The 22,560-nt window shown below is 37.8% G+C and overlaps 3 protein-coding genes and 1 long non-coding RNA gene across 4 annotated transcripts in view; all 4 read right to left on the reverse strand.

Moving 5' to 3' along the window:
• Positions 1-1,790: 1,790 nt before the first annotated feature.
• On the reverse strand, positions 1,791-3,814 carry LOC146310812 (antimicrobial peptide NK-lysin-like). Its single transcript, XM_084742138.1, has 5 exons — positions 3,661-3,814; positions 3,486-3,571; positions 2,632-2,709; positions 2,400-2,554; positions 1,791-2,142 (listed from the first exon to the last, which is right to left on the reverse strand). The coding sequence occupies exons 1-5, from the start codon at positions 3,707-3,709 to the stop codon at positions 2,067-2,069; spliced, it is 444 nt and encodes a 147-aa protein (XP_084598264.1). The 5' UTR covers positions 3,710-3,814; the 3' UTR covers positions 1,791-2,066.
• Positions 3,815-5,897: 2,083 nt separating this feature from the next.
• On the reverse strand, positions 5,898-7,533 carry gnly (granulysin). Its single transcript, XM_084742139.1, has 2 exons — positions 7,331-7,533; positions 5,898-6,188 (listed from the first exon to the last, which is right to left on the reverse strand). Exons 1-2 carry the CDS (start codon positions 7,493-7,495, stop codon positions 6,000-6,002), a joined length of 354 nt encoding a protein of 117 aa, XP_084598265.1. The 5' UTR covers positions 7,496-7,533; the 3' UTR covers positions 5,898-5,999.
• A 1,411-nt stretch (positions 7,534-8,944) lies between these two features.
• LOC146310814 (uncharacterized) lies at positions 8,945-10,102 on the reverse strand. Its single transcript, XR_014772326.1, has 3 exons — positions 9,660-10,102; positions 9,407-9,490; positions 8,945-9,241 (listed from the first exon to the last, which is right to left on the reverse strand). It is a non-coding gene; the product is annotated as an uncharacterized LOC146310814 (long non-coding RNA).
• A 7,765-nt stretch (positions 10,103-17,867) lies between these two features.
• The window catches only part of stac (SH3 and cysteine rich domain), a 47,534-nt gene continuing 42,841 nt past the window's right edge, over positions 17,868-22,560 (reverse strand). Inside the window, exon 12 of the mRNA XM_084742876.1 lies at positions 17,868-18,586. Within this exon, the coding sequence (XP_084599002.1) occupies positions 18,488-18,586 (99 nt within the window). The 3' untranslated portion in view covers positions 17,868-18,487. The remainder of the gene's footprint in view (positions 18,587-22,560) is intronic.

The following is a 22,560-nucleotide window of genomic DNA, read 5'->3' on the forward strand; positions in this document are numbered from 1 at the left end:
CAAAAGAAGAAGAAAAGAATGCAAATAATGGTCTTGTTTTTAACATTTCTTTTGTGAGAACAGGATATTAAGAGTACCTAACAACATCCTGTCAGAGGAAGATAAGTGGGTAACAATGGCTGAGCTGTTTTTTTTTTTTTGTTTTGTTTTTTTTTTTAGCTTGAGCATGAAAGCGCCCCCCTTTCTCTTTCTCTCTCAACCCAACCAGTTGCGGCACCCTGAGCCTGATTCTGCTCTTCTTTTCTGCCCGTTTAAAGGGAGTGTTTCCTCACCACTGTTACCAAGTGTTTGGTCTCTGTAAATAATATCATGGTCCCGACCTGCTCTGTATGAAAAGTGCCCTGAGAGAACATCTGTTATAATTTGGCACTGTATAAAGAAAACTGAACATGACTTGACTTTTCACCACCAATCTTAATCTTATTTTTGTTGCCTTTGATACTTTGAGCCTATTATCTTTTAGTTGCAGGTTCGGTTTGATGCATCTGTCCATCTTTGAAAGCTACTCTCTCAAACTGGTTTCAGCAAGGAGCAGTTTAAATTTACAACTGTTTTTAAAAATCTGCTAATATATTAAAATAAAATAAAACAAAATGCTGTGTATTTCTAAAGTGACGAATGTGTTTTGCTGTTACTACAACTGCAAAACAAGTGTGGTACATAATGTCTCCTGAGACACTTCACCACAAAATAACAAGTGCTTCTAATGTGTGATTTGGCTCAGCAGCAGCTTTGTTGTGTCAGCTTTGTGTAGTCATGGCATCAATATTGTTCTGTTCATTGTGAACTTGAAATGACACATGCATACTGTCACTGTCTGACTTTTAAAACATGTTTTCAGCAACTTTTTTGCTTTTTTCTGTAACTTTCTGTAACCATCTAACATGTTTGCTCTGTGATGAGTACATGCAGGTTCCGATCCAGTATGTATCACGTACATGTCAGGCCTGTTCAGCTCGCAGTCTGTGGGCAGAATTTATTTGAATAACCTGCAAACACTATTAGAAGATCATCATTTGATCAGTATATTGGCCCATTCATTGGTAAAGTCCCTTGTTAAGCAGAGAAACTCTTATTTTATTCAAAAGTTTTAACTCAGGCAGTTTAAGCAGAGGGAATTTAGGAGAGTCAAACTAAATTAAAAAAAGGAGTTAAATGCAACATTGTGTTTATTAAAACAAGCTCCTAGTAATATAGGATTACAAAGGTGCATTGTCTTTGTGTACTGTTGTACATCATGTTTCTTTTACGATCAAAAAGATTAATAAAGACTAATAAAGTGATAGGAAATGTAATCGTTCAGCCTCTGAGCACTTTTTTTTATTTGCCCTTAAATTAATTAAATAGGCCTCATGTATGAACTGTGATATTAGAAATTTCTCTCTCTGAATCTCTGTATTTATAAAAGAAAAGTAAAGGCCTATCTTTTGACTCTGGTTATTCATTTTCAGTAAGGAGTAATGTTATAAACTTTGTTTTGTCATTGATTCTTACACAATTTTTATCATTTTCTCTTGCTTCATTCTGCTGACTTTAACTTATTGATTTTTTAAAAGAATTATTGTTTTAAATCTTTTTTCTAAACTTGTATCTATTGTTTTCATTTGTTCCTTGTCTGTGTCGTTTTCATTTTGCTATGTGAAGCACTTTGGGCCGTATGTGAGTGGTACTATTAAAAAAAAAAAAGTTGAGTTAATCACTGAAATTAGAGATATGAGATTTCAAGAGTGGGGTGCAGATGCAATTTTAAACTGACACTGTGTCCAGTTTAACCAAAAAATACTCATGAATTTGAAATGCAAACATTTATTGATATCATCTATGCACAGATACAGAAATAGAGATGAGGATTACAGGATTTTCAAAGTAAATAAAGGTACAAGACAGAAGCGCAGCACAAAGTAGAGCTTAGAGCTCAGGTAAGGTAAGGTTTATGTAAAGGTATAGGGTAAGGCAAGTGCTTGTTATGGGCAGGGTTGGGGTTAGTCTCCAGGAAATCAATGCATGTCAACGTAATGTGCTCTCTGAAGTGAAGCGAAGCTAAGGTATTATTCATGCATAGATCTTCAGAGATAATCATCAAGATCAATCTCTGAGTTGTCGCCACTTTGGTTGAAGAGAAGGTCCAACAGCTCCTTTGGCCTAAAGAGATCACATCAGAAAAACAGAGAAAGATCAAAAATAATTCAAATGTGATGGAGCATCAGTGTTGGAAGAGAAATTAACTTAGGTACAGAATGGATGTAATGTATGAGAAGTAAAATTTCTTGCTATGCAGAATGGCTCCTCCTGGTGTGACATTAAAAGGATAGTTCAGATTATTTGAAGGAGGGCCACATGACATACTTATGTATATCTGTAGGTAATACTTGTATACGTGTATTACTCTTGTGACTCACTTGCAGGCTCCAGTGTTGACACAGATCGTCCTCACGTCATCGGTGGTCGTGAGCTCCTCGATTAACACTGCGAGGTGTTTCTTTATAAACTTGTGGCACAAAGACTTCAAGAGGCCCATTTGGTTGCAGACGGGCGTCAACTTTGATGACACGGTCTGTAAGAGGAAAAATTGCATTAATGCTCCTTCCACAAATCCTCTCACAAAACAGTCTTTGGGACATTTTATTTTACCTCTGCAGTGACATTTGGTCCAATCATCTTCTTCACCTTGTTTAAAGCCCACTTGCAGGTCCAGCATAAACCTGGAAGCTGCAGGTGAAAGTGACACATGCTTTCAACACTGAGCAAAGGGATGAGTCCTAAAAATAACACTTTATATGATGGAAAAATGTTAAAGAAGCATCATATGAACAGCTTGTAAGTAAGGGATAATGTACCGATAATGAGTTATTATTACAAAATAAACCTCAATAGGGTAACACTGGACATTATATCACAATAATAACCTCTTTCTGCTTCTTGTAAGAACATATTTCTGTGCTTTCATATCTTCAGTCTTCACCGCTACATTTCAGAGGGAAATATTGGACTTTTTTACTCCATCTGATACATGTGGCTACTTGTTCCTTTTAGAATTTATACAAAGAAAAGATGAAACCTAACACATCAGAACTGCTGCATCACAATTAACAATCTAACAATAAAATATATAATATATAAGTCACAGGGGCCATTTTTCCTGCAGAATAAGTACTTTTCCCTTTGATTCTATTTCTATATGGATCTTGCCTGCAGGACTTTTGCTCATAACAGTGCATGTGTACTTAGTTAAGGCTGAGGTCACAAACAAAGTCAGGGTTAAAGTTTAGGTTACATCATCTACAAAGTACAGGTGACACTTTGTTTATCATCTAACATTTTTTCTTCTGGACTATCAGAGATTTTCTACTTTGACTGAGGTAAATCAGTTCTCATCATCACTTCCAAATATTCATTCATTTTCAGGGTTTTAACCCTTTAAATCTCAGCTTATTTACATAATGCCCTTTTTCTTTTTTGTGTAAAAAAAACCCAACATTTTTTACCTTGCCGGCCTTCACAGAGATTTCCACGTCCACCTCCTCCTGATCATCACTGTTGACCTTTATGTTTCTCCCATGGACTGTCCAGACTGTGAAGAGACAAAACAAACATTGTTGAAGTATAATAATTTACATGATAAAGATGATGTTAATGGATCAAAAATATTCTGAAGCCCACCAGAACATGTTGCCAGGATGCACACAAGGAGGACTGAAGAGGTCTTCATTGTTTAGTACTGAGCCGTGATCTCAGAGTGTGTGTAAGTGGTGATAACACACCTTTATATATAGCAGTGGCTACACAACGCCCCCCTCCCACAAGCCTCCATAGACAGGAACTCAAACCACCGCTGGCCACAGTGCAGAAACTTTCAGGTTGTTTTGCGGGGGACCACTGTCACGAACACACAAAATGTTCTTCACAAGTCCCACCCATCACTCCTCATCCCACACCCTTCTATTCCAGTCACGGCACAGGAAAGTGTGTGTCGGAGCCGTAGTGTTTGTGCCACCAAGCTCCACCATCTGCATATCACAGACCGGCATCTAATCTGTCTGTAGATCAAACTCTTTAAACTGACTAAATATCACAATATAGTTCATGTATGTTGCTCTCATACAGCCGTTTCCCCTCGTTAGTTTGTGCATGTGTGATGTGTGATCAGTGGCTCTGACGCTTGTCTGCAGCTAATGTCAAAAATATCTGGACAGATCAGCCTAATAATGTTCGTGCAGATTCATGATTATATGTTGAAGGACGTCTGTGATTTACATTAAAAAACAAAACAAAATCAAGTCCAAACCTTGATACAAAGTCCACCTGGATGGAAGGACAGATTGCTTAAATATCGGTGGTCAAAAGCCAAGGTCACTGTAACCTGACAAAACGTATGTTTGACCATAATTCAAGATTTCATACTAGAAGAGTGAGCAGTCAGCTGTCAATGCTTGTATGAAACAGAGCGGTTAAAAAATAAAATCACTGCCGCACGGTTGTTTATCTCCATCAACCAGTCAAGTTACACGTAGAAAGGGTTGTCATAGGCAACTGGACTTGATAGAGTTCTTGATGACGTTTCGCCTCTCATCCAAGAAGCTTCTTCAGTTCTGAATGACTGGTTGGGAGTTCAGGTATTAAACCTATGTGGGGTCGTTAACACCTAGAGGGGCATGTGATTCATGAGCCCGCCCTTCCATTGTGCGAACCGTTAGGGTCACCTGGGGGGAAGTGTGAATGAGAGTCGTTCTTCAAGAACTCTATCAAGCCCAGTTGCCTATGACAACCCTGGCTATGAATACCATGACCTGGATGACTGAGAGTCTTAACAGACAGTCAAGTTACAGTTTACATCCAAGTCTGTCCAGACTCATGTAATGTGTAGTGCAGACTTTGAAGGAATTTAATATGGAGCTTTGAACTTTATTGACCTGTAACTTTGAAGGAAGTTAATAAAAGGTGTTGTGTGTATTTTCTGGTGAAATGGAGGGTATCACTCTACGTGTCTGATTCCAGTGAATAATTTCCAGTGAGAAACTTGTTGTCGTAGAGTAGAGACTGTTTTTCACAGAAGAGGACAGATGACTGATAGAGAGCTGAATATTATGATGTCACAGTGAAGTTGACCTTTGACCTTCTGGATATAAAATGTCAATACACCATCATTTTATCTTATTAGATACTTGTGTGTGATATTGTCATAATTAGCATGCAAAATTTTTAATCATGGTCAAAAACATGTTTTGAGAGGTCACTATGATCTTGACCTTTGACCTTTGACCACCCTGAAAGCACAATGCCTCTGGCCATAAACACAAAAAGGCATAAGTCCTTCAAAAAAATGTTTAAGGTTTTTAACAAATACTGGATCACAGTGGTTCTGATCGGTCCAGTGGTATGTGAGATTAGCTCCAGACAAGATGTAGGTCTGCTCATCATGCATACACACACACACACACACACACACACACACACACACACACACACACACACACACACACACACACACACACACACACACACACACATACACATGCTCATACACGGAAGCAATCACATGATCCCCTGGTGGGGATGATAATAATTATGATAAAATTTCACATAAATGTGTAATACAATAAAATGATAAGGTGATGACATTTTGTATCCAAACAGTCAAAGGTCAGCTTCGCTGTGACATCATAATGTTCTGTCAGTCCTCTGTAAAACAGCCTCTAAGTGCACATTTATGTTGGAAGACCTCTCATGACTTCTGAACACTAGCCTGTGATTTCCACTCAGCTCCAATAACTTCACCTTATGGTATCACTTTTACCCATTAAACCCAGTTTTAGCCAACAGTCTAAACTTACCATGAAGTAAATGTATGCATGATAAAATGAAAATAATCACATCACTGCATGTGAAAATACAACCAATTCAGAAAAGCTTTATTGCAGAAGTAAAAACGAGCACACAGGAACAGTTGAAACATGACTGTACACGTCAGTGTGTTGCGCAGCAGGGACACATGATGTGCACTATCTATAGACAGGCTTGTTCCTCTTGCAGAGTTTCATTTTAACACATACACTCCTGGGAGTCCCAACATTTGTGATGGCGTTAATCAGTTTGTTTTTGAACTTTTTGACGAGATATCTGCAGGCAGATCTGATTAGTTTTGTTTTGACTTGATTGCAGGTGTTGTTCAGCAGCCGTCTGATTTTTTCCTTAAAGAAAAAACAAATGAAACATTTCATTTCATTCATTAACGTGGGTATGGGTCTGATTCAGCATACAAACATCAGCAAATCACAGGAATAAACCTTTCTAAAGCGGAATATATACATACTGTCTGATGTTTTCGATACGGGTTGTTTCCTGCGTAAGACCTGCTCAGATTGTCCTCTTACTAAGAAATAAATGCAGATCCATCTCTGAGGTCATGCAGTAACCCCTCACCGCTGTGAGTAATTCAGTTTTTAAACTGATTTTTACAAACCCTGAAGCAGTGAAAATTTTCAGAATTTCATAAAGCGGTTGAAATAAAAATGATTGGTATATTCTGATTTTGTTTCAGCCAAAAGTCCAATGCGGTGCCCCCAATATTTGTTATTTGTCATCATGCCGAACTGTTTCTGCAAAAAACACAAATGTATTTTTTGGACAAAATCAAAGTCAATATCATAATTAAATCATACATCATGCAATACAGTTTAAAATATTTATGTAGGGATTTCACACTATATCATACAAATTTACAAATGCACTGTAGACTTTCCATTAAAAAGCTCAAACACTTTACATATGAACTGTATTATAGTTTAATTTTTTACATTTTTCTGCTGCAGTTGTTAGCATAAATAAAAGTTGTTGTTTTTTTATCACTAAATAATATTATATTTTCACAGGCACCTGTGTCATTTGTCCTGTATTTTGGGTTCCTGGCAACTTTCTGCATTGTCAAATTGGCAAAATGAAAAGTCAGACTTGTAGCAGAATCTGTATCAAGCATAAGAGATCAGGAGAGTTTAAAGGTTTCTGAACAAAAACAAAAACAAACGCATAGTCAGGTGAAATGCCAACAGTCAACATCGGCTGTTACTTGGTTATTATATAAACTATAACACAATGTATTATTTCATTTATTTTATTACACTTCTTCTTCTTCGTCTTCTTCTTCTTCTTCTTCTTCTTCTTATTATTATTATTATTATTATTATTATTTCCTTGTTTTGCCTCTTGTGTGTTGATCTTCTGCCTCTGACATATAACTTATTTGCCTTTCCTTTAGATTTTTGAAATTGTGTGTATGACGTGTGTGACGGGGAATAAATTTAATTATTTAAAAAACATATTTTGTATTGATTACCTTTGAATGATCACTGCCCAGCTTCTTCTTTACCGTGGACACAATGTACTTACAGGCAGAACAGGACCCTGGCAAAGCTTCTTCCTGCAACATCTGATTTATAACAATACAGATAAAAATGTTTAATTTCACACAAAATATGAAGTGATGAAAATTGCAGCTCATACTTTGATAGCGTTCAAACTCATGTGTCACAGTTTTTTACCTGGTCATGCTTTAAGTTGGGGGGAAAATCCTCCTCCTCGTCAGTTTGGGCCTCCAGAGACCTAACAAAAGCTGAAAGAAAAATATGTCTCAGAAAATACTTGAATTATAAGCAAAATGGGGGTAAATGATGTAGTTTTCTTACTTGCTGAGAGCAGGAGTAGAGCGATGGTGATGGCAGGAGTCATGGTCGCTCCCGTTGTCTTCAGCTGCTCCCTCTGAGGCTTCAACTATATGCTTCTCAAACACACGTATCAGCATCTTATTTGCCACAAGGTAGTGGCACTTGCAAAAGTCAAACGCTGCATTTTTTAAAAAAATGCTTTAGAAAACATTTAGCAGTCAGCTTTGCGTGAGCTAAGAAAAACAGGCATTGTTTTAGCTTTGCAGTAATGCATTTTTCAGATGATTTAGTGGCTTTGTAAATTATTCGTGCCTGAAGAAATAAGAGAGTTGTCACCACTCAAATAGGATCAGTCCCTCCTTCAGGTCTATCTAAGTGGTTTTCACTCATCAGCACTGAAATGCAGTTTTCATTTTATACCCCAATAAACCTTACCTTACCTTACAGAAAAGGCAAATATACTGCATATGTTACTCAACTCAAATCAGTTTGTGCAGTATTTGGAGTAATGGAGATTTGTAAAGTTAAACATGTCATTACTCTTTTTCATTCAATAAGAGATGTGAAATGTATAATAAGCAGCTTGTAAGTTTGCAATGGCCAGATTAAGAGAAGAGCCGATGGAATATAAAATTGTGCCGTCGTCGTAAAAACTTATGTTAACTGGGGTGGCAAAAATGATATTGTTTATATGATTGGTATTACATTAGATTAGATTAATGCTAAGAGAACTAAGCTTGGAACCACTGGAGAGTAATGCCTGAGTTCTACCTGAGAGATTGTTATGGAGCCACTTTTTGTTTGCTCCAATCGAGCAGAGATTGTCCAGTACGATACTACGATCAACTGAATCAAAAGCCTTAGAGAGGTCTGTGAAAAGTGCTGAAGATTGTCCAAGGCTTTAATAATATCAAGTACACTTATTGCAGGTGTTGTGCATTGATGTGATCTAAACCCTGACTGCAATATGTTATTTGACTCTCTTTGACTTTATTTGACTTTATTATACACCAGGACAAAACAAATTCCTCTTTTATCACCATTTTTTTTAAAGTAACTACTGTACTGTGAGTTCATTGAAAATATGTCATTGCAGATTTACCAAGTTATATTTGCTTTAAACATATGTTTTGTTTTTAATTTTACCCTTTAAAGTAACAAGTAAATTAGAAAAAACATTGTTTTATTTTTGGTTAAGCCATAGCTTTAGCCTGAAGATTAATAGACTTTAAATTATTTGTGATGTGTATATAATAAAATGAGAGGAATTTTTAAAAAACAGTCTTTATTACAAAGGCAAGAGCAGGACAGCATGCACACAGTAATGTAGTCAAAATTAAACATTTGAAACAGTAAATACGCACATCAGTCCTTTAACACTTCATCTGTACCATCTACAGGCGGGGAGGTGGTTTCTTCTTACAGAGTTTCACTTTTTTACACACAGATTCGGGATCGCCACCGTCGGCTACGGCCTCACTCAGTTTGTCTTTGATCTCTGCGGTGATCTTCTTGCAGGCTGCTGCCACCTCTTTATTCTTCTCTTGACTGCAGACTTTGTCCACCAGCTTTGCAATTTTAGCCTTAAAATTCAATCATATAAAACATATAAAAATCAGGAGTGAAAATCAAATGTTTGGGGCCTTTTGAAGTGGCTGAAGAGGTTCAGTCAGATATTTAGTTCACTTACACTGTGATCAGACTCTGAATGTTTTATGTTTTATGACACTATATCTTATATTTGTTACCTTAGAGGTGTCTTTGCTCGTCTTCTTCTTCACTTCAGTGACCAGTGACTTACAGCTGCCACACACATCTTCATTTAGCAATTTCTGTGACAAAACAAGTTTGGTAAAAGTTTGTCACCACACAAATATTTATGCATGAATGTATTGTCATCAGGTGTGTGTGTGTGTGTGTGTGTGTGTGTGTGTGTGTGTGTGTGTGTGTGTGTGTGTGTGTGTGTGTGTGTGTGTGTGCTTGTGTGTCATTGTATTTCACCTCCTCTGCATGATGACCAGCTCTCTTCTGTCTCTGGGATGGAAAATCCTCCCCCTCAGTTTGACCAACCAGAGACGTAACAACAGCTGAAAATACAAAATAGTCCAGTTCTTAGAAAAAGACAGTTTTATTTTTAGAGATTATGGGGGAAATAATGCGACTGTCTTACTTGCAGAGAGCAGGAGGAGAAAAGCGATGCTGAAGGCAGGACTCATGGTCTTTATCACAGTTTCATCAGAGCTGTTCTCAGCTGCTCCCTCTGTGGCTTTTTATACCGTTTAAAAGCTTCTGCTATTTGCTTCTCAACCACATCTATCAACACTTAGCTTACCACAAGAATGGTGCTTGCAAAAGTCACTGCATTTTTAATATTGTACCAAACATACAACATAAAGTATTTAAAAAATGCTTTTTTAAAGGGGTGTCTTATATTCATGTATTGTACAGGATAAGAGCCATCTTACACAATACACACCCAGTAATAAGTGTGTTTACATGCACGCGAGTACATCAGGTTTTTGGAGTGTCCATGATAAACATCATGCTTCCTTGAAATCTTTATATACTACCAAGATACTGTGATATGTAAATCTATCCCAGTTTCTGAACACTCTTTGACCTGGATACTATTAGAATCATGTATACAGGAATATGAATAGATTTTTCATGGTCAACATAAACATTTTATCCTGAATAAGATTAAAAAAAAAAAAAAAAAGTCTTATTATTTACTCAGGAACTTTCTCCCAGTAGCTTCTAAATCTGGTAATTTACCACAAAGTACACTTGATCTCATATATGTAGAGCTGGGTACTGAAACTTCAGCAGAGCTCCTGCTGAGCTCCTGCAGCCTGCAGAGCTTCCCTGAGTCGACGAATGACGAGGTGGCGGGGAAACAACTCGCTTCAACTATAGACTCTATATTAATCAGGGTTTCAACCAATATATACTTAATTTACAGTCTATGGCTCCAACTTGTTATTTCAATCATCATTTTTACACGTGTCATTGCTACATATTGCTCCTTTAAAATGTCTGCACCATTTTTAAAGACCTGTTTTAGCACTGATATCAAAAAACCTTATGATACTCTACATGCAGGGACACTCTTGTGAAAGAAAACTCAACACAAATTCTAATCAGTGTAAAGTAATGTGACATTTCTCATGCATGCAAGGTTGTGAAACACAAATAGATATTCAGCGGGGATCCTCATGAAGACTGAGGTATGAGGTTAAATTCAAATAAAAACTAAGTTAGTGTAATCTTTTAAGGTCTTCTTAAGTGCAGTCAATACAAAGCATCAGATGATTTTACATCAATTTTTTGGCAGAAGCATATGAGGCACTTCGGGCATCAGATTTTTTGTTCTTGTGGTTGACTGACGTTGGTCATGATCACTCATATCACTTTTTATCTTTTACTTTTTTGTGTGTGTGTTTGAGTCATTTTCCTACAACATATGACGACTTAACAGCCCAGCCAGCGATTTCCAAAATGAAACCGTAATGTCTCAAGCAGCCCCCTGTGATCTATATGCATTATATGAAACCACCTCTCAGTGACTTAAAGCATGACTCAGAGAGAAAATGCCAAAATATCTTTGTCAGTGTCTTATATAATTTATTTGTGGTTGTGTGATCATTTCCTTCTGGGAAGCTCAATAGAAAATTGCACTGCAGCTGCTTTTGCTTATTACTGAAAGACCCAAAGTCAAGACTAGTACGTTGAAGAACTGTGCACCGTGCAGAGATACGGTTACGTGAAACTCTGTGAGTTTATCATCCAGGAAAACAGTAAAGATCCTTTTAAAATATAACTAAAACATCTCCTGACTAAACAGCTCTCCTCACCTACTGATTTATAGCTGACAAACAGACATGTTAAAGGGTATTTTGGTTTTGTGTCACTATAATGAAATGATGCTGTAGAACGATAGAAGCACTATAAAACCTTTTTTTTTATAGATCCTTGGAGCACCTGGAGGCTTTTCTCTAAGCCCATTTTGATGTTGTTGTTAACTTTGATTATAATTGGCCAAAGTGTATTAGCTTACATATGAGCCATTGGTAGCCTGTATCTATGTAGAAATCCTTTGTTTCTTGATTTTGATGAGTAGAGCTCGGTCCTGTTTTGTGTTGTTTTTGTTGTTTTTTTGGTGTTGTTGCTGTGGTGGTGGTGGGGGGATGTTTTTTTTGTTTCTTTTTTTGTGAGTATGTGCTGCATGTAATGTATACAGTATTATGTTTGGTGTGGACCCCAGAAGATTAACTGTTAGTACGGCTGCAGCTAATGGAGTGTCAATGTGTCGATATACTCTACTGTTTCCACAAACACCCATGAAGCATAAATTCAGCTTTACTGCAACTAAAACTAGTGCTTATTTTGCAACACCTCGCTGACTGTAGACTTACCACAATTGTGGAACCAGTTTGTAGGTGTTACTTCGCCCTGATGTGCTGAACTATCCTGGTTCCACAGAGCAAGAAAAATGACAGCAGTGCAAAGCAATCCCATGGCCCTGCTGTAATTCAGTTGGCTTTAACTGGTGTCTCTCCACTCATTCCAAATCCACAACCTGATAATCAAAGTGCACAGAGATAAAGGAACTCTTTGAATGCTAAAACGTTTGTGACTTGGTTTGTGCACAGGCATTCAGGCATCAGCTATCCTTAGTTAGCCAGTCACTGAGGGGTATTCACTGAATCATTCACACAGAAGCATTTTCAGAATTGTGATGGTTTTGTCTAGAATTTACAGTTTCTCTATTGGTTTCGTATTGAGAGTGAAACACATATCACCAAAAACTAAGACGTCTGCTATGCCCTTCCTGCTTCACACATTTATGCACATATATACACAGAAACCTCAAGCACTCACAATTCACAAGCACGTAGTTTTCTACTGAATGCATTACTTGGAATTGTAATTTGAGTTCTTTAAACAGCTCAGATGTGCACTGCCAGTCTAACACATAATATTACGAATGTGAAACAACAGAAAGTAAAGAACGGCTACAGACTTTATTTAATTATATTGTTTTAATTTGTAGGTGGATTTGTGGCCCTATTGTGGGTCACTTTTTGGCTGGATTGCAGAAAAGTTAGAGCTAGGAAGAGCACAATAAACAAGAAAGTCTGTGGCTGAGTGATGCAGTTACACCATTGTTAGGTCAAGTTTCCACTTTAGCTGTGACGATTTCACAATGAATAGGTATGAATGTCATGTACTGTAACTCCAGCTTCTCAGTATATCCTTCTCTTCCAGTCGACCCATTGGATCTCATTTTCAGAAAAAAATATGTAGGGTCTATGATAGTTAACAGGGAGAGACAAATAAGATATTTAATCCCATTAAAACTGTGCCAAGAATTTAACACATGTTGGTCAATTTAAAACTTTTGCAGTGTAAGAAAAGTATGTGGAAAATGCGTAATTAGAAAGACTACACACCCAAAAGCTGCGTGAGAGACGTTATACATTTAACATTCACCAAAACATTAAGTGACGTAATGTTTTTCTGGAAGTTATAGCAACTAGCATCTAACAACAGCCAGCAAGAAATGCACAATTAACCTGAATAACGTACAGATTTCTTTGTGTTTGAACGGTGTTGGAAACATTTGGGATAATGTAAGTACACCACTCACCAAATCTTTATCATGTCAAGCATTTTTAGACATTTTAATGCAGAAATCTTACATACTATAGTGACATGAGCAGACTTGTAGTGATTTTCATCTCTTTTAATTCTTTTTCACTTGTTCTGGAGGAAAGTGGTGAAATGTGCCGAGGTGGCAGCCACGTTGGTGTTGCTGATGTACGTTGTGCGAGATGAGAGATGTAGTTCACTGAGTCGCACAAAACTAAACAGTGTTTTACTGTATTTATGACAAATGGCGACTTTCTTGACCTGCAAAATGATCTTTTAAATCAACAAATATCGTATGTAATTCATGGCACCTGGTATAATGCATTCTGGTGAATTTTTATGCTCCAATTTGGGCTTTTTATACATCAGTTTCAAAGTCCTCTGCTACTTTGATCATGAATGTAAAGAAAGTGAAGAGACAAAAGAGTACAGTATAGTTGCATCAATTATATTAAGGATTTGAGCATCAACATTGTGCAAAATGTTTTGTCTGTCAAAATAACTGCACTCTGGACCACAGACAGTCTGCCATAGGCAACAGACTGCACAGTTCACTTTGAACTCATTCCCACCCGCAGGTCTGATCTACTTGTGGTCTGTCTGCCATTTAGATCTGTATTGTAACTTCTCTCTTTTTACAGGTGAACTTTAGCTAAAGGTATCTGTTGCATGACCCTTGCTGAGCTTTTACACAGGGTAATAAATTCTACTGACCTTCGATTGGAGGAAGGAATCAAACTTAATTTGAATGGTAGACCAAGACAAACATTCTGTTGCTGTAAGTTTGTTCTGTGAGTAAAACGGAAAGACGTCATCCCACTGCTCATGTAGTGGGTTAGGTGTAAAAGTGTGAAAATGTGTGTGAAGTTGATATCCAAAGTCAAAGGTCTCTCCAGTCTCGCATGCTTTTCTCACACATTATTCCTCTAGCTCATTCCAACCATTGTTCATTTATTTGTTCCACACTACTTCAGAGGTTGTAGCTCAGGACTATTGCAGATTTGTGCCCAACAGGATGTTGTTGTTGCTCAAAAAAACCAGCAGATGTTGCCAGAGTCAAGTCTCTGAGCCCTGCACTGATGGCCGGGTGTGTCTCATTAGACACAGAACAGGAAAATGAGCTGTTACTGAAATAGCTCTGATAGTGTTTGTAATTGTCTAAACCTCTATAGATAGCCTCTGCCTCCGGCAACAATTTAAACATGTGTGCACTTGCTAAATGGAGCTGCAGAATCATCTCAGTCTGCAGTGAAACAGTCTCTCTCATGGTGGACTGCAGGGTCTGCACATCGTCTGCTCAGACGGTCAGGTGGATCAGAGGGGGGTCAATCAGCGAGGCTTACTGAACTGTAAGATGGAGAGATGAGCAAGTGGCCTGGACACAACAGGTCACAGTTTTTTAGACTTTGGTCTGTAGCAGGCCAATTCAATTACCAAGTGGCTGAATGCTTACATTTCCTATGTCTGACCTGTAAAGTTTAGAATTTAAATGTGTAAAACAAAACACCTTTGTAATCCTTGATTAAAAGTAGCTTGTTGTTTTAATGAGCACAATATTGCATTTAACACTTTTTTTTTTTCACTCAGTCCCCTAAGTTCCCTCTGCTTAAAGGGAGGGTACACCCCCGATTTTTTTGTCGTGAGTTGCAGAGTTTTAGAGATATCGGCCATAGAGATGTCTGAATAAAAGTGATTAAATATGTGCCATGTGTCCTATGTCTCTACATACACTTTCAGTGATTCAGATTTTGAACATAAAAAAATTGTCTTAATCTGCACCTTGAAGTCTTGAAATATCCCAAAACAACATTTAATCTGGATTCTGGGTAGGAATGGATTATCAAATCTTTATCCCAGTTCTGTAGGATCAGGATCACATTCGCTGGTTTTGAAATACCAAATAATAATAATAATTTCTGATCTAGATTAAAGATTTTGAAATAGTAGCGCCTGGTAAACTGGGCTCCAGGAGCCAGGAGAGTGAGTGGCAAAGGGGGAACAAATGCATAGGGTGCTTTTTCATTACATTAACTTATGCTTCCTTGTGTCCTCGCTCTTCTCTTGTTCTTATTTTTTATCACGCTGTCTTCTCTCAACTCTCAATTTTGCTTTTTATTTTAATTTTACCTTAACTTTATCTTAATTATGTCTTCTTTTTGTTGTTATTTTGCCTTCTGGTTATGATTCTCTTGTTTTGTCTATCATAAATAAATAGTTATTATTAATACTGAAGCAGGACCATGACTATAATAAAAATGTTACGTTTCTTCTCCTCAACTTCTTCTCTTTCTTTGCTGTGAAAATGGATTACTCACTCTAAATAATTGAGTCACAATCCACTTGTTTTCGCTGGCAACTAAATAGCATAATTGCATGGTGCATAATGTTTTTGTGGGCCCATTTGAGCGAATGATGAGCTTATTATCGTTGGATAATTAATGAGCAGGAGAGGAAACGGTAGAAAAGGTAGAAATGCAGGATTCACTTTAAAAGATGGAAGAATTATTTAGGATGAGATGGATGAAAATATTAGGTTTTTGTTTTTATATAATTAATTGTGAGAAAGAAGAGAAAAGAAATGAAAAAAAACACAAAAATCATTGTAACACCCTTTTTTCTGTTGTGATAAAGAAGAATTTTAATCTTGTATGTACAGTATGTACAATATAGAATTCTTGGACATTCAATAAAGCCAAGTTTCAGTGCAGAACAACCTTTAAAAGATATACTATATCTACTATTATGATGCAACACCTGTCCATAAATGCACCTGACAAGAGTCTGAACGAGAAGTGCTGTTCAGGACCGTCTGTGCTGAGAAAGAGGAAAACCACACGAAGACTGATCACATTTAAAGTTAACATGCTAACCAGAAATGTATCATGTTCGTACACAGGTGCCATCATCTTCTCATGATCATTAAAACATTAATGTCTTGATTACATCGTAGCTGTACCGTTCTGAAATCGTTTACTGAAAACAAACAAAAAGAGAGAAAATGAAACTGATTAATCATTCAACCAAAAAAGAAACAGATGTTTAAGTCTTAAAAGATAAATCTAACAGATTCTGCAACATGGGGACAAGGCAAAAATTGTCAGATTCCAAGATTTATGTCCACCGAAACAGATTTTAATAGTTTCTTTTTGAGTGATGATAAAGTATATATCACCATCATCATTAAGTAAAATCCTGGGGCCTCATTATTTCCTAAGCCTGATATATGATATCTATCTTATCTATGTTTGGGATGACATTTATGATTTTTTGTACTATATAAACATGTTTCCTAACTGCATTTGGGAAGAAATTCTGTCTTGTCTAACATATCCATGTGTTGTTTTTCATGTGTTCTTCCTTTGAAAACACAGTGAGAAAGAGCAGTCTCAAAAAATGGATTCAGACAGGCTGGGTATATGATGTCATAAACCTCAGGAACCAATCCCGTTAACCGAGGGTGTGTTGATATACATATCATTTGTTGAGATGCCGAGCCCACAGGCGATGCTGGATGTAGCTAGTTACCGTGACCAGCGAGCAAACCAGAGGAGAAGCCAGGTGAAGCTCCTTGCAGGTAGGGGTGAGGGTGGGGGCAATTTGCATATTCATGAATTCTTGAATACTAAATGAAGGCAAGGTGTAGAGCTATGTGTAAGCCATTTTAATGAGGTATTTGAACTTATTTTGCAAAAAAAAAAAACATCAGACACAATTTATCACTTCTTGCAGAGCATTTTATATTGTTTAAAACATGACTGGAGGTGGACTTCGAATCTTTACTGAAGAATTCCCTAAGTTAGGATGACACAGATCCTGACCTAAACTCAAAAGAACTGCAGAAAATGGCAGCACCACTGTTGTTAGTTTTGTATGGAAATGATAATGAAGATGGGGAACAACATGAAAGCCAAAATATTATGATCGGAAGAAGACTACTCAAACCGAATGATGATGCTTTAAATGTCCTGGAGCACAAATTAATGGCTAACATGATTATTTTTTAATTTAATCTATGCACTGTATCCAGTTGGTGGGTTTTCTCTTCACCAACACGACCAATGCCTCTGAAGCCTAAATTCATGTCTTTTCTTGTCCATTAGCAAGTTAGCTAGCCAGTGACAGGTGAAGTGAGGCGGCCATTGTCGAGGATACAGGCAGTCCTGTGTACATCCTAACACAGATACAGACATGACGGGACGAGTGCTGATTTAAGAATCAGGTTAGAGCATTAGTTAGGATTTTTTAAGTTAAGATAAGATACAAATTGGGTTTTCTTTTCTTTGAAACTTAAGTTTAGAGAAGCACTTAGGAAATTCTTTAATGAGGCCCCTGGATTGCAATGAGTAAGACACTATAAAGCTGGGGAGTGTGAGGGCGACATCTCTGGAGGACCACTGAAAATTCCTCAAGTCCTCTGAAAATACTCGCCCACATCGCTTTGTTGCATCTGATGTGCGCCGTTGTTTCTCACCTGTTTCTTGTAGTTCTGTCGTAGAATGTAACCACACGCTAGAGGTTATACAAGAAATGTATTTCAAAAGATCTTGAGGCTTCAAAGAAAGTGAACGCTCATATTTTATTGTATTTGTTGTTTTTGCATTAACAGATTTTGTTATCCAAAATAGTCTGACATTTCAGAGCCTGTTGCTGACTACTCTGCATTAAAAGCTTGCCTTTTGTTTGTAATATAAAGTAAAAGCATGAGAAACTAAACTATTTGTAGGAGGAATTCCATTGCATGTGCTGAAACCTTGAAAAATAATCCTTTTATTAAGTGTTTCATGTTTCATTTTCTTTGGCTTAAACAGCCAGCCGGCAGTTCAACTTATAAAAACAAACAGCTCATAGCAGAATAAAACTAAGAGGAAGAGAAAAAAAAAAAAAAACACCCATCGGCTCTAAAAATTAAATCCAGTGAAACAGAGATCTCCTGTCTCCCAGTCTGTCGTCTCAGCATCTCTCTGAGTGGACAGGGGCTGAGGAAGGTATAGAGACTCTGACCTGCAACAAAGTGGAGTCCTCACTGACAAAACCAGCATCGCCGTTCTGATGAGGCGAACTCCCTCACTGGTTTCTCACGGCCATTTTGTAGGTTCAGTTTCCTCCTCCTCTGACCTCCAGGCGGCTGATCCTCCCTTCCCTCTGTCCCTCTCTTTTCATGTCTCTGAGTGTTTGTCTCAGATGATTTCCAGAACGTCGCAGGGCACAAAGCCTCTCTTCTTCCCACTCACAACTCTGATGAAGCCACTGCGTTCGCCCTCGCTGCTCACACAAATCTGAGGAAAAAGAGAAATGTTACTTTAATGTGAAAACAATTAAGAATAGACAGTACAGCTGATGAGCACATTCAAACGTAGTAAAACAACATTTGGCCAAATATTCCAATATATGTAATAGGGAAGCACTAGAATCTGAATACATCATTCTGCACAAAGCACAAATAACTTCTACTATCGAATTTATTCTCTTCAATTGAAGGATATCTTTATATACTTGTATATATTTACTATAGCGTTCCTTTGTCCTATGCTAAAGCAAGCTTTTGATTGATAAAACTTATTTTTCCCAGTCTCAGATTTTTCATTATCTACCAGTTAAATGGGATGTAGTGGTGGTGGTGGTGGGCTTCAGACAGTTCATAAAACTTAGTTGAGCTAAAAGTAAAAAGAGAGATAGGTGGAAAGTACAGCATGAGGATGTGGAGATACATTTCATAATTAATTATATGCCAATATTAATTCATTGTAATGTTTTGCAGGCATAAAAATTACATTGCCAATTAATATTAGATTATAAAATACAACATTTGCCCGTGACTTCCAGTATAAACCACACCCACTTCTGGTCTTCTATCCAAATACAGATACAGATAATTTAGCTGGTTAAACAGATAATGGACCTTTTATATTGTATATACAGTATGAAAATGACTGTATAGATAGCTTTATTTTGTTTTGTTAACATACTTTTGGCCACACAATTTTGATCTGGGTTTGTTTTTTTATGATTTAGGTTAGTTCCAGTTAAGGAAAATCTGAAGTATACAGTGATGTTTTCAGCGTTGCCCTCAGGGAGCTGGTTGTAAATGTCAGACTACAAAAATGCATCTGCTTGTTATCATGTTACATAACTGCCCCTATATTCAATGATTATTAGGTCTAGGAAAAACAATGGCCAGCCATTCAAGTGCACAACTATTATGAAAAATACAAAGTAGTATAAGTGATCAAAATAACAATAAAGGTTGATTCAGTGTGTGTAGCGTATGAGCAAGGATACAAACCCAAAATGTATATTTGGTTAAAAACAAAATGACAGCTGGTACTATTAATGTTACTAGCTACAACCACTTGGCTAGAGGGCTACAGCCACTGGAAACAGCTATATGATATTGACATGATGTACTGACATCTAGTGGCTATATGCCATCAGTGCACAGATAACAAAATAGGGATGCATTCTGGGACATGTAGTTTATGGACACAGTGCTTCTGCAGTGCAGAATAGAACTGTATTGCGCAAAATTCAAAAATTATTCAGCATTATTTGCAAGCTCTCATGGGCCACATAAAATGAGGCGCCAGGCCTTAGGTTTGACACGTGTTTTAGACATGTTTTGTGGCAACAGTTCGGAGAAGGCTCTTTTCCGTTTCAACATGAAGTGAGGTCGGAGCGGAAATGGAACTTGACCGGACTGAGCAGTGTCCTGACCTCAATCCCATCCAACACCTCTGGGATGAACTGGAACACTGACTGTGAAACAAACTCAGTCACCCAACGTCAGTGTCGGACCTCACTACTCTGATCAGACCCACTGCTCGTAACTGATGAGAGCAAATCTCTGCAGCCAGGGTCAGAATTTGTGTGGAAAGCTTCCTCAGAAGCTTGCTCAGGGCCATGGTCTTGAATGGGTTTTATTTATCATTACAATGTACAAAGTATATTTTAGGTGCATATTGTGCATCGTTGGCTCATTTAAATTATTCCTTGGATATTTCTGGCATTATTTGAGAGTGTACAGCAGAAAGGAACAATGTGGAAATCTATAGGGGGATTACATGCAATAAAGGTGCACAACATAAGCCTCGGATAATACAGTTGTATGGCACGTATTGCAAAACATATTGTAGCCACCTAATAAAATCAATATCATTTTAAGTGTACAATACATTTAGAATATTTTCACTGATTTACCTTGCCGTCAGACAGCCTTTCCTGATGATAAACTGCTGTTATATAAGCGAAATATCACTTTCTCCAAGAAAGATAAAGGCTGTTTGGTAGCAACATAAAGTGGTGTAAATATAGGAACTGATATTGATTTTTTTTTAGGTTGGCCTTTTTTAAGTGGCCAAAATATGTTTTGTTGCTGATCCTGTCCACAGCAGTGCATTGCTTAGCTTCTGTACTGGTGCTCCTCTCAGCCTTTCCAAACTGGGAGCCTGCCAACCTGCATCACCTGTAGGTAATACACTGACTATCACTAAGTAACTCATACAACCCCACTTCAAATGATCCAAACTATCCCTTTAATAATATTGCTATGATTATGAGATGAGTACTGAGATCCTCAACTGATTATTGTGATAAAAATTTACCTTGAAAGAGAGAAAATGGTGGGTATTTTGAGGAATCAATTCTTTATTTTCTCATCAAACTTTGTCTTATTTCCAGCTAATTTCACCCATTGACCCTCATAATGGAGCAGAACACGTTGTGCTCGCTCTTAAGTACTCTACAATATCTTCCCCTGGGTTTGTGCGACTGGAAAAGAAAGGCAGCGGGTCATAGACTCATCATGTTTTCGGTGGTTTCATCTCCACTGGGGGTTGCTTGCTTTAAGCCTCCTCTGTGTCCCAACATGCCCTGGAAAGCATTGTGGGAAAAAAGGGGCCTGATCCAAGTAGAGCCATTATGCCAAAATGCTAATTTAATGGTAACTCTTGAGAGGGATCCTCTGTCAGCCAACTGCGGTCGAGCCTTTCAGCGCCTAAGTGCATGTGAGGGAAGAGTCGCTGGAGGTAAGAGGCAGCGTGGGAGCTGCAGGAGGGTAATAAGATGGCTAAAGAGCTGCTGGATAATGTGAATCGGATGTGCTCTAATGGCCGGGGTGTGATCATGAATTAGACACAGGTGTAATGTGGAAATTTTTATGTCCATGATAAAGGTCACTGCTTACCCAACTCATGATGACGATGATGACGATCATGAGATCAACACTGCTTAAGGTCTAGATAGTATTACTGTATCATGTGTTCAGTCTTTGTGACTCCAAGGGCAAGCAGTTAACTAGAATAACAAATACAGAACTGCTGTCTATCTGATTTTTCTCCAAAAAGTCAATAAACAAAGAAAACTTGTCTTCTTATTATTACCAAGCATTTTCAGATTTATCTGGCTGGTTTCAAAAGGCTTTTATCCACAAAGGGGAGCAGAGTTTTCTTGCAAGCACTCTTTTAAAGCTACTGTGTGTAAAATAAGGGAGAATGGGACAATGTCTGTGTCAGATGTGATTTCACATGCGGAAAATACTCTGCATGGTTTAGGTGAGGCACCTGCAGAGTTGGCAGGAGGAGGAGGACTCATCCGTAACGATGGCTCTTTTTGTGTTGATATCAATACTGCATCATGGCTGCCCCCTGAAAGTCAATGATTTGAGTCATCAGTCGAGAAGACTGCGAGTCGACTCACATTTTGTCAGTCTCATCAATACACTTCTGTTTTTAGCTCACAACTTCATTTGCGTAATTGTGAACAGAGTGATACAATAGCAACAGCGTGGCAGGCCGTAAACTTTAAGAGTCTCAGCCCGGCAGGAGAGATGCTTCGTGGTAATCAACTAAGTCTTAATTGACCAAGTTTTAATTTATTTGTTAGTCGCAGAAAGAAAAACACCTGACACTCCATTCGGGAGCTGTACCTCACCGCTAGGCCAGGGCAGGTGTGGGCAATTATTTTTCATGTGGGGCCACATGAGAAATTGACCAAGCTGCTATGAGTCAGACACAAATGATATTGGGACCTAATAATGTTCAAATCTCTAATAATGGAATAGTCAGAAGTGTTCTATATAGGGCACTTCTACTGTTTTGACCCTTTTTGAATTACTATACAATAAATTATGGGCTAATATTTTTATTGGCAATGAGCAAACCTTTTTTTTTTTTTTAGTATACCATGCATGCCACACACAGGTTGAAACAATAGTAGCAGCAAAAGTAGAAGAAGAACAGGGAATAGGACTGAACTA

Source organism: Lutjanus erythropterus, chromosome 18 (assembly GCF_056507025.1).
Source record: "Lutjanus erythropterus isolate fLutEry1 chromosome 18, fLutEry1.hap2, whole genome shotgun sequence".
NCBI classification, from domain to species: domain Eukaryota; kingdom Metazoa; phylum Chordata; class Actinopteri; order Lutjaniformes; family Lutjanidae; genus Lutjanus; species Lutjanus erythropterus.

Coding starts and splice junctions, on each gene's coding strand:
- LOC146310812 (XM_084742138.1), bottom strand. CDS start 3,709: ATGAAGACCTCTTCAGTCCTCCTTGTGTGCATCCTGGCAACATGTTCT. Junction 3,572..3,660: donor CATCCTGGCAACATGTTCTG/GTGGGCTTCAGA, acceptor GTCTCTTCACAG/TCTGGACAGTCCATGGGAGA. Junction 2,710..3,485: donor TCTCTGTGAAGGCCGGCAAG/GTAAAAAATGTT, acceptor TTTCACCTGCAG/CTTCCAGGTTTATGCTGGAC.
- gnly (XM_084742139.1), bottom strand. CDS start 7,495: ATGAGCTGCAATTTTCATCACTTCATATTTTGTGTGAAATTAAACATT. Junction 6,189..7,330: donor TGGGCAGTGATCATTCAAAG/GTAATCAATACA, acceptor TTTTTCTTTAAG/GAAAAAATCAGACGGCTGCT.